The sequence below is a fragment of the Myotis davidii genome, unplaced genomic scaffold (genome assembly GCF_000327345.1).
Source record: "Myotis davidii unplaced genomic scaffold, ASM32734v1 scaffold401, whole genome shotgun sequence".
Lineage (NCBI taxonomy): Eukaryota > Metazoa > Chordata > Mammalia > Chiroptera > Vespertilionidae > Myotis > Myotis davidii.
Window position 1 is genome coordinate 1,232,518 of NW_006291020.1, and position 11,766 is coordinate 1,244,283.

The window sequence follows — 11,766 nt, forward strand, 5'->3', positions numbered from 1 at the left end:
GAGAGAGAGAGAGAGAGAGAGAAGAGAGAGAGAGAAAGGGAGAGAAAGAAAGAAAGAAAGAAAGAAAGAAAGAAAGAACTAAATTGACCAACCCATTGAATTTTATAGAAGTTGAGGGACTTGCTTCAGAGAATTGGGATGTTTCTCAAAATTGCTCAGGGAGACTTTGGGGCAGGGGAAGGGTGGGCATTCTCTACACTCACTGGGAAGGTTCCACAGGGCAAGGCCAGGTCCAGGCACTTCCAGTGGAGATGGAGTGACTCCCGGAGGGGCCACCCTCCCTCCTCTCTCACCTCCCACCTGTCTCCTGGCTTCACCCCTGCCTCTCCACTCTCCATCATTCTCAAGAAAATAAATTCTTGAAGCATGATCAGGAGCAATTTCTAGGTTAGGAATGGCTGGGGTCCTGTGGGTGGTTCCACAGTTGAGTCAGGCAGCTTTGGCTAAATCCTTTGGTCAAGAGAAGGTCTCTACTCAGAATGTTTTTTCTTTTTCTTTGAAGTGATTCAGTGTGATGCTCTAACAGCACCTGATTTGGGGACCATGGACTGTCATCATCCCCTGGACAACTTCAGCTTTAACTCCACGTGCACCTTCAACTGCTCAGAAGGAACTGAGCTCATCGGAAAGATGAGAACTGTCTGTGAATCGTCTGGAATCTGGTCCAGCCCTCCTCCAATATGTCAGGGTGAGTCAATTTGTCCCAATCTCCTGAATACCTTAAAGATGGAGCAGATGGTGGGAAAGACATAGTAAATTTTTATATTTCATTTTGCTTAACGGATGTGCTTTAAAAATAAATTTGTACATTTTAATTTACTACATAACCCTTGACTATCCTTGCCTCTTCCTTCAATGACAGCCATTTCTTTTTTCCGGCCAATTCTCAACTCCTCCTATCTCAGTCCTTAACATCTAAACTCACTGTCTCTCCTGAATTATTTCCTAGCCATTCTTCTATTCCCATGCAAGCACACTTCTGTTAGTTCATTAAAATGCCACTGCCACGATCACCAATAACCACACAATTCCAAAAGCAGTGGATGCATTTCTATGATCATTAAGCTGAAGCATCCAAATTTGTCTGTGTATAAGGGCTATGTCTCCCTCATTCTCAATACCCTTCCCTTGACAGTAGGTGCTCACTAAATGCACATTAAATTAGCTTGTGAAAGACAAGCTACCCATGTCTGCCCCTAGAGCCATTGGCACCAATGACTGAGTGAGTCTTTAAGTGGTGTGACCCGTGGAAGCTGTCTGAGAAGCTGATGTCTGTGGGCCAGGGAGTAAGCAGGGAATCAGGTGTTCAGGGAAAGACTGTATCAGGGTAGGGATCCTTCCCTGTCAAGGCAGCCAGTAGGTGCCTTCTGTTTGGATCCTCTGGGACCATGAGCCCTGTTTCCACTATATCAGTGGTCGGCAAAAGTTTCAATTGCACTGTACGTGCCCGCCCTCATGTGGTATTTTGTGGAGGAGCCACACTCAAGGGGCCAAAGAGCCTTATGTGGCTCGAGAGCCCCGGTTTGCTGACCACGACACTATATACTTGGTGAGGGGATGGAAGCCCCTTGAAAGGGTTCCTCAAGGTCATGTGGAGAACAGGGATGCCGTCAGACCCTGTGCCAACAAGCAGAAGGGAGTGCCTTTCACTGGTGCTTCCAATTACAGATGTTTCCACGTGGCAGTTTTTCAACAAAGGTTCCCCAATGAACTTGGTTCACACTTACAAGAGGACATGGAGGTGTGTCCCTTTGTGTATTTGTGATGGAAGTGGAAGGAGTGAGTCATTCACAGGTCCGTGCAGGTCCCCGGCAGGTAAACCCCAAGTGCAGACGCACGCACAGCTGCTTCAAAGCAAAAGCATGAATGACAAGTTACCTGTTCAGATCACTGGCTTTTATTTTTCCTACAATCATGTTGGACTCATTGCAGGTCTTCCCATGCCAGTTTCCTCATGTCAGATGGCACCAAATGGGCAATTGCTGGGAGATGGAAGGAGGGGGAAAGTCTAACCTCATGAAATGGCACCAGAGAGATCATGCTGCGGCCTCATGCGATGTGCCTCCGGTTCTCTTCCAGAATTGGACAGGAGCTTCTCCATGATCAAGGAAGGCGACTACAACCCCCTCTTCATCCCAGTGGCAGTCATGGTTACCGCATTCCTGGGGCTGGCCTTTATCATCTGGCTGGCGAGGCGATTAAAAAAAGGTATGTGTGTTTACCTTCCCATGAAAAGAATAGAACTGTAAAGAGAAGAAAATAGAAACCCACAGGAAATTAAGTACGAGAGCTTCTGAAGCTGGATAGCGGGCGGGGCTGCACACCTCGGGCCCTGGACACGTGGGAGGCAGCCTCGCACACACTTGCATTAAGACACGTGGGCTGATTTTTGTTTTGTTTTGTTTTTCATCCAACAAACTTTAAAATAAACACACAAAGTCCTCTTATCTTCAAGGCACCTCGCTTGGGTGATAACCTCACTGAGAGCCACACACCGCATGGCTTCTGACATGTAGAGTCGCAGGTCCCCGGGATACACCCCCACGTTTCTCCCCCATGCCTACTCACTAGCGACTCAGCCCCAGCAAGGCACCACACTCTCCGGCTTCCCCTCCACTCTGGATTGGAGGAGAAGGGAGCAAGGAGGGCTGCCCCGAGAAGCCAGCATCTGCCCTAAATGGCAGATGAGCCCATTAGGGAGGAACAGCACCACTCACCCACCTGCCCCTGAGCATCCAAATCCTAACATGGACCAGCCTGACGGTTACAGACCCACAGCCTGAGGCAGACCCTGGTGTGTGCTGCCCCATTGGCCGGACTCAGCCAACAGAAATGTCCAAGACTCTGAAACTCATGCACAGTAGGCAGCTTTTAATACACCCCTGCTGCAAGGTCACAGTAGGCAGCTTTTGATACATCCCTGCTTCAAGGTCAGGGGCCATCGGAGACCTCAAAACAACTGCTAAGCAGCTGTGCGGTGTTGCCATGTTAACCCCACTTCCATCATATTAATTAACATGTATTCTGTTCGGTGAATGTGGTACGTAGGGGCTGCACCCTTCACCCACCCATCCTCACTGGCAAGTGCAGGAATAGTAGCTACCATTTCTCAATAGTCTTCACTGTGATCGGATCTTTCATCCTAAATTTAAGAACAAGGGAACCTGATTTGTGTTCTAACCAACCAGCAAGACGGGGTGGGGTGGGGGGAGGGTGAGGATGTGCGAGGACCTCAGTAGCTGTAACCTGAGAGCATGAGGAGTTAGTGCCTCTGCTCCTGCTCTTAGACATTTGCTAACATCGGGTCCCATCAACTTATAGGACAGTACTAAGTATGTAAGTAAAAGGCAAAACAGGAATGAGATTTCCCTCCCACTACTGATGGGCGTTTCTATGGAGACTTCAAAGCCTGGCCCAGTGTCCTCTCTTTCCTCCGACGTTGGGTGGCGGTGGCTGGACAGAGGGGGTAGAGCATCGTGGGTAAGGGGTAGCTGAGTAACTGTTGAAGACTTTGGGGCTGCGAGTCACCAGCATTAGGAGGATATTTATTCCCAAGTTCTAAAACCTTTTCATAAATGATAGTAGAATCAAAAGAACAGAATTGAAGTCACATTGTTCAGTGTGGGGCGGGGAGGGGCTGGCTGAGGCTGATTTATAAGCAGGGGTGAGAAAAGGCAGTGGGGCTGTTTTTACATTCTTTACCTTGGAGTCATTTCTGTACAAGATCTTAAACTGATAACCTGAAAACTGCGTGCCCCGCTGTGGGAATGAGTGTGGGGCAAACAGGAAACAGATAACGGGCAGTTCGCCTGTTACAGTTATGCCAGCAGAGAGCACAGCCCGGAGATCACTGGCTGTAGGAAGGTCATGCTTCTCTCACAAAACATCCAAACAGCCTTCCTTTCTGAAACCTCTTCTGGTAGCCCCAACTTCAAGTCACCTTGGCATCCAAAAATTTTAGTTGTAGGTTAATTGAAACACGAAGAATATTTTTTTCCCCTGTAGAGACAGTGTTAGAAATGATGGGCTAAACTCCTAGAAATTTTCTAACACAAGGTATTTACAAGATGCATTTACAAGAATAAAAGGGAAAAACAATATATCTGGATCTATGCAGAACTCGTCGGCACTGAGAATTTTATATGCTTTTGGGGTTTAGGAAGCTGGAAAAGGGACAAGTGAGTCTTTACTACACCTGTGGCTCGTGACCCCTTTGGCGGTCGAATGACCCTTTCCCAGGGGTCGCCTAAGACCATCCTGCATATCAGATACTTACATTACGATTGATAACAGTAGCAACATTACAGTTATGAAGTAGCAATGAAAATAATTTTATGGTTGGGTCACAACACGAGGAACTGTATTTAAAGGGCCAGAAGGTTGAAAACCACTGCTTTACAGAATAGTAGTCAGTGAAATGGCCAGAATCCGGACCCTGTCCCTCTGTCCTCAGATGGCTCTTTGGAATCGGCACTTTGACCCTTGCCCTGGCTGTGTTGACCTCCAGACCTCAGCCCCTTTCTTCTGAGAGAGGAATCGGGGGCTCCAGAAACATGCCCCTGTGCATGGGTTTGTCTAGAAACTTTCCCCCAGCCGACTAGCCATTATCCTGGGGCCTGCTCGGTAAATGGGGAAATGAGGCAATAATGTGGTTTTTCAAAATTTGAAATGTATTTATATTGATTTCAGAGAGGAAGAGAAAGTGGGAGAGAGAGAGAGTGAAACATCAATGATGAGAGAGAAACAATGATCAGTTGCATCCTGCACGCAATCCCACTGGGGATCGCGCCCGAAACCTGGGCATGTGCCCTGACCAAAAATCGAACTGTGACCTCCTGGTTCCTGGGTCAAAGCTCAACCACAGAGCCACACTGGCCGGGCAGAGGCAATCATGTTTTAGGCCAAATCTCTAAAGTCCCTGAATGTCAGCAGGGCTGGAGCCGGACTCCCATCTGGACATGCCCCTGAGGCCGCTGGTCTGGGCTAAGGAGGCTCTGTTTTCCCCGGGGATAGAAGACCCTTCCACTGGGACCACAGGAGTGGAACAGGGCACCCGGTCACCAGGGCACAGGGCACCAGGGCACGGGGTGAGCACAGGCCCTAGTTCCCTTTTCTTCAAAAAGGAAACTCTCAGTAGGAACCGATTCTTGCTTGTGTGTTGCTGTACGTCTCATTGCTCCTAAAAGACAAATATACAGAGATGAACAAACAGAAACCTGAAATGAGTTCAGACTTAATTCCCTCCGCACAGGCATATTTGGTTCGTTACTGGTGGCTGAATTTTGGGAGAAATGTGAAAATATTAATTTCTGATATTTTAAAGGTTTAAAATAGTAAATGACTACTATCTAAGCTTTAGTCTCTGCACTAAGTACTTTGAGTACATTTTTAAAATAACTCCACGAGGAAGATATAATTTCAGGCCCCGTTCACTGACATAGAGGTTTAGAGAAGATAAGTGGCTGTTCAGGGACACGCTACTGGCAACCAGGGCTTGCTCAGCGACTGAATGATTCTAGAGCTCCAGGGGGTTGCCCCTGAAATACACTGCTTTCCAGAGAGGTTTCTCTACTTGGAAAGCTTTTTTTTTTTTTTTTTCAAAGAGGTATTTTTATTGATTTCAGAGAGGAAGGGAGAGGGAGAAAGAGATAGAAACATCAATGATGAGAGAGAATCAGTGATTGCCTACCTTCTGCACACCCCCCCACTGGGGATTGAGCCCACAACCGGTTGTGTGCCCTTGACTGGAATCGAACCTGGGACCCTTCAGTCCACAGGCTGATGCTCTATCCACTGAGCCAAACCAGCTAGGGCTACTCAGAAAGCTTTTATTTGCTTTTATTTCCTCTGCAGCTCAACTCTACAGTTCATTCATTTATCTACTTATTTATTCTTTGCTTTTTCAAGAGAATGTCAGATCATTTACAAAATGCGTTCAACAGAGCAAGTTAAAATTAGTTAAAAAGTAAGAAAAAGGAGGCCAAATGTACTGTACAAAAATAGGTTGGAGCCACCGGTGAAGGTAGAACACAGAAATGTGTGTGTCACAAAGTCCTACACGCTTGCTCAGCGAGGGTCTTGGGTTGGGCTCTAAGTTTCCTTGCAGCCGTCAGAGGAGGAAACCTGACCTCTGAGTGTCACTGTGTAAGATGACAACCCACCGGGCTGTCATCAGATAGGGGGTGTCACTCCTACCACTGGGCCTGAGTACAATTCCTCCTGTGGATTCTCCTAGAGAAGATGGTGTGAGACACGTGTCCTTATAGTATCAGCAGTCAGGTCTCCTAGGGAAGGACCTGAACATGGTGGGAGGGCAGGTGGGGAAGGGGGAGCCTGTGAATGGGTGTATTGGACCTGGTTGCCAGGCAGGTCAGGCTGGACTTGTCTTTATGGTCCGTGCAGACCACGGAGTGGAACTCGGTCTGTCTGAGTACTGACCACTGTTTGAATGAGAGCAGTAGCCCAGTACCTCCGACCTCAGATGCTGATGGGGCCCCACTCAGCAAATGCATAATGTGCTTCAAAAGATGGTTCCGAGGGTGGGAATTTCTGTTTACTTGTATTTTAAAAAAAATTGAAATTGTCTACTTTTGCTGATGCCACTTTTCTATTTCTTCTATTTTTAGGCAAAAAGTCTCAGAAGAGGTAAGTTTTATCAGCGAGCAGTTTCTACATCTATTCATCTATTCTCTACCTTCCTAAGATCACTCCTGCTATAGTTAAACACACTTAATCCAGTAGTCATTTACACGGGGTGTCATTCAAATGACTTTTCCAGATAAATTGATCCATCTATCAGCCTCTCTGAAAGTAGTGGTCTTTTTAGTGTGAGTGGAGCTGAATGAATGAATGGACAAGTAATGCCCTATTAGGAAAAGGCAGTTATGTAAAGGGAGCGCTTTCTGATTGTTCTGAATATTTTGTGAGGATTAGAGGCACTGTGATCTATTTTTTCTTGTCCTGGCTTAACACGAGGGCAGAAAACATCTTATGCAACAAATATGTATTGAGAAACTGTTGAATCCCAGGCTTTAAGAAGCAGTATAACCCCAAACCCCAGCTCCTCAATGCCTAGCACAAGGGGGTAGGTGACTACTGCTCTATTAAGCACTGCCTTCAGAAATCTGGAAAAAGTCAGGAGCACAGATTCTATCTGCAGCTTCCTTAAAGAGGTAACTTTTTAGTTTGGGCCTGAACCTCAGATTTCTTTAATTGGAGAAACACATACTTAGGAGAGATGCAAGCATGTGACAGTGCATGGCCTGCATGGCAGCAATGAAGATGGCAAAACATTTGTCAGTTTGAGAGCCTTAGGGACTTGCTCTGAAACATTAGGAAGGAGAGTGTCAGTAAAAAGAACTGTGAAAGCGAGATTTTGGTGCCATTCAAAGCACCCAGCTAGACACCCGACTCCTTTATGCAGGAAATGAAACAAGATGGTCCCCCAGGAGGGGTGCTTGTTCAGACTGCCATCCTGCAAACCACAGATTGTCACCGAGAAGTTCAGCGGGCTGTGCACAGGGTACGAAAGAGAAAGTGAGGAGCCAGGAGGTGACGGAGGCCAGATCACAGTGTGATTCACACACCAGATTAAGTGTGGACTTTATCCTGAGGCCTCTGGGGCATCAGTACAGGGCCGAGCAGGTGGCTGTCCCTCCCCCCCAGCATCCTCCCACATGCTGAAATGTGTATCTCGGGGGTCTTTGCACCCGATCTGTGAGTATCACCCCACACAAACGTAAGCAAACATGGGAATCGGTGCACTTGGAGGCAAAGAACTGTTTTGAAAGAATTTGAAATTATGAGGTAAAAACTGTCTAGAACAGCCGTGGGCAAACTACGGCCCGCGGGCTGGATCCAGTCCGTTTGAAATGAATAAAACTAAAAAAAAAAAGACCGTATCCTTTTATGTAATGATGTTTACTTGGAATTTATATTAGTTCACACAAACACTCCATCCATGCTTTTGTTCCGGCCCTCCGGTCCAGTTTAAGAACCCATTGTGGCCCTCGAGTCAAAAAGTTTGCCCACCCCTGGTCTAGAACCATAGCAGCGAGGATGCGCTCATGAGGTAAGAGGAGGTAGAATCAGTTGAGTGTGGTCCTTAGTTGGCTGATAACAGAGAAGAATCAGAGAAGTTTCCATGGTTCTGACTGGGGAACTGACAGGTGGCACAATGCTATTCACTGGGAAGGGAAAACAGCAACAACAAATAAAACAAAAAGAGAGAGATGTTTTGGAGGTGGCGCTCCAGGTTGTTTTGTACACCTTGAGCTTTGTTGCTCGCGGCTCATGGGTGGTCCATTGGCTCTGTCTGTAGCCCAGAGGCCGCCGTGGGGTGGACGTGGATTCAGGGGTTCTCACATCGCAGGAGGTAACTGCCTTCGTAGGACCAGGGGCGATCACCCAGGCTGCAGGGTGGGCGAGGAGGATGTGGGAGGGAGGGGCAGCCAGGGGAACAGCAGCAGGGAGCAAGGCAGTGAGGAAAAGGAGAGTGGGAAGAGGTCACCAGGGAGTGAGAAGGAAATGGGGGTATTGGGGCCGCTTAGGAAACAAAGAAATGAAACTGCTTCACATGCTGCCAAGAGAACCAGTCCATTTCCCCTGGATGTGACCAGGGTGCTGGTGGGAGCCCATTTTCAGTGTGGAGGTCAGGACAGAAGTCCGGTGGCCAGGGCTCAGTGTGATCCATCAGTGGGGATGGGAAAACAGGCAGAACACGTCAGCCATCTCTCTTGAAAAGCTTGGCTAGAAGGAGATGAGAGAGTTGGAGGTAACTGGGTGGGGACAGAGGGTCGGTGGAGGTCCTTTTGTTCTATTTCATTGCCTCACCTTCCATTGGACAGTGTGGATGGGTCCTAGACCCTTCCCAGAGCACCTCCCCGGCTCTGTGGGTAGGAAACCCACAAGATGCCCACACTCACCGAGTAAAAGTCTTTCTGGCACAATCCCCCCAGAGCCGGTTTCTGGCCACAGGAACCACCTGTGTTTTCATCACCGCTTGATGGATCAATTCAACGTTTTAGATGTCCTAGGGCAGGAGGAATGTCAGCCTTAAGTTCATTACCATTCTAATCTAACTGCCACATTAAGTTGAACGGTTTGCTAATTTTTACATGAATCAATCAACAGTTGTTTTACTGCACACCTTTGTGCAGGAACAATGCTAAACTGGATGGGAAAAGAGAAGTCGATCCTTACCTCTGACCTCAGGGAGATTGCCTGGTTGGGGAGCTAAGACAGAAGTATTTTAGGGGAAAAGGAAAATTCAAGACAGACATGGCAGTGGTCAGTGAATTCTGCGTTGGTAAAAGACCGCCTTCCCTTCAGAAGTTTGGTGATCATAGAAAGTCCCATGAGATCTGTACCCCTGTAGGTCAAAGATCATGCTCTTAACGCTCATGCTGTTGGAACTCAGGGCTCTTGGCCCCAGGTTAGAGGGGCAAGTCCCGGTGGTGTGATTTCCCCACACACGGAGCCCTTGGTGTGCCGGCACCGAGGAAGGGTGGGGTGGAAGGAGTAGGGCATGTTTCTAAAACAAGCCAAAGGTGACATGAACACGATCACAGCAAACACCTGTATCAGTTTTTTAAAAGCCCTTGAGTCCTCTGTGCTCAATCCTACCAGCCTTTGGCTGGTGAATGACGGGCTCCTAGGGCATTTGCGGTTTCGATTCTTGCTGGGTTATTTTGATTCTTCTGCAAACCGGTTCTGTTTATCACTTCATTTGGTTTCTAGTGTCTAAATTCTGCCTGGGTAAGAGCTACACCCAAGATACACAGGAAGATACGATGCCAACCTCAGAGGAGGGCCAACGTGAGATTCTGTTTTGAGAAACGGTTTTGTGTCTGTGTTGGCAGCACGTTGGCAGCTGCTGAATTGTGGTTTCCCAGGGCAGTTCATCGTGAGAACAGCATCAGGCTGGTCCTCCCTGCCAGAGGTGCTATGAAGACAGACCGCATTTGGTTCTCCCCGTCCTTTCCAAGAATGAGACAACTGTTTCCCACACACGAGGTGTCTTTTAGTTCATGAAGCTAGGCGTGTCACCACCTCCTCCCATCATAGCCCACCAGAATCAGGCCTTGTAGACCCACCGCCATGACTTTCATGAGCTGTGATGTTCTCTGAGTTCTCTATCCTTTTGAGCATGTCTGCTTCTGCTTCCCTGACCTCCCACTGTTCAGGGTCTGTCTCCAGCGCCTGCATGCTCACTGGGTCTGAAGACAGAGCCCGGTCCCGAACGCTTCTCTCAGTGTGGGCTGGGGCCCAGCAGCATCACCTGGGAGCTGGTTAGAGATGCAGAATCTCTGGCCGCACCCACACCCGCTGCATCTGGGTGGGAAGCAGCAGGTGTGAGAAGCGCTGCTGTAGGCTGCTCTGGCCTCATTTCTCTGCCTTGGGACCTGTCTGGCATTTATTCTTCTTCTCACCTCTAGGGACTATTTACTGTTCCTAATAACACTTGAACTTTCGCAGTTTTGAGCCCCTTCCTTTAACTTACGCCCTCTTGTTTTCCATTCAGCATGGATGATCCGTACTAAATGACGCGCCGGGACCGAAAGCTCTCGAGACCCTGGCCCATCCCTGGATCTTTCCAACCTGCCGGCATTGAGATGACGCGTGTCTCGCTCAGTACATCTGGAAAGGTTCTCCAGGGCCAGCAGCTTCTTCTGCCCCCGCCCCCGCCCCCCACCTGCGCTGTGGTTTGTGTAGCTCACTGTGTCTCTCTTCCCCGTGGAGGAACGAGACCACAGGGAAAGGATTGCTGTGGAACATAAAGACCCTGGTGTCGTGCTTTCTTGAACTTGTTTCCAGTTTCTACTTAGAGCTGTAGCTGATGACACACACCTCCAAACACCGTGGGATGTGGGTACATGTCAGCCGCAGGCTCGTGGTGATGCAAGCCACACTTTACGGGGGAGGGGGGCAGAGGGAGGGCGTACATTCTCACTGAGAGGCCATTCAGCTGATGTCCTCTTTGCTTCCAACTCCAGCGAAACTGTGGGGTTCTGGGCTGAACAGGACCGGATCCCACCTTGCACCCCCGCAGGCCACACTGCCTGCCTCCCCCTGCTCCCTGGCCGGTGGCTATCTCCACACACAGCATCTCATAAGCACCACACCTCGGAGAGGAGGAAGGCGCCAGACCCGAGCTTTTCTCAGATTCGGGTTTCGCTGTCTCTTTCTGTCACACCCACCCAGGTTTCTTGAATTCCGTGTTTTTTAGAACCACTGCGTAGTTGATAAAGAAACAACATTACCGGGGCACCAGCGGCACGCAGCCTCTATCCCTGTGGTTCCGCAGAAGAGTTGAAACGGGGAGAAAGAGATTCCGGGCCTCCTGCCGAAATGCTCCCCCTCCCCCGCCCCCAGTTCTCCTACCCATCTCCCTATTCCACCCATTCCTCACGGTTCACCTCACGTCCCGCCTCCCCCTTCACCCTCACCACTTCTTTCACACCTGGTCCTTACCAGTCCCGCCCACAGCAATCTCCCCTTGGCCTCCAACCGCAAGGTTAGCCTGTAACATGCCATTTTGTACTTAAACACAGCTCTTTCCCCTCAGTGTTACATAGTTTGTTATTTTAAAAATTGTCATCCATATGTTTTCTCCCCAATAAAATACAGCCCCTCCCCGCCCCCCGCCCTTGAAGGCAGAGTCTGTGCCACATCCCTGGAGGGTCCAGTTCATTCCTTGACACTCAGTAAAGGTTCAAATAAGCCAGGGGGAGCTCGCAGTGCTGCTGGGTGGGCAGCAAACCCTCT

The 11,766-nt window shown here is 48.9% G+C and overlaps 1 protein-coding gene across 1 annotated transcript in view; it reads left to right on the forward strand.

Annotated features, from left to right (window-relative positions):
* Positions 1-10,804, forward strand: part of SELL (selectin L) — a 19,610-nt gene extending 8,806 nt beyond the window's left edge. Inside the window, exons 6-9 of the mRNA XM_006764171.2 lie at positions 503-688; positions 2,080-2,208; positions 6,627-6,645; positions 10,523-10,804. Of these exons, the coding sequence (XP_006764234.1) occupies positions 503-688; positions 2,080-2,208; positions 6,627-6,645; positions 10,523-10,541 (353 nt within the window). The 3' untranslated portion in view covers positions 10,542-10,804. The remainder of the gene's footprint in view (positions 1-502; positions 689-2,079; positions 2,209-6,626; positions 6,646-10,522) is intronic.
* The last annotated feature ends 962 nt before the right edge of the window (positions 10,805-11,766 follow it).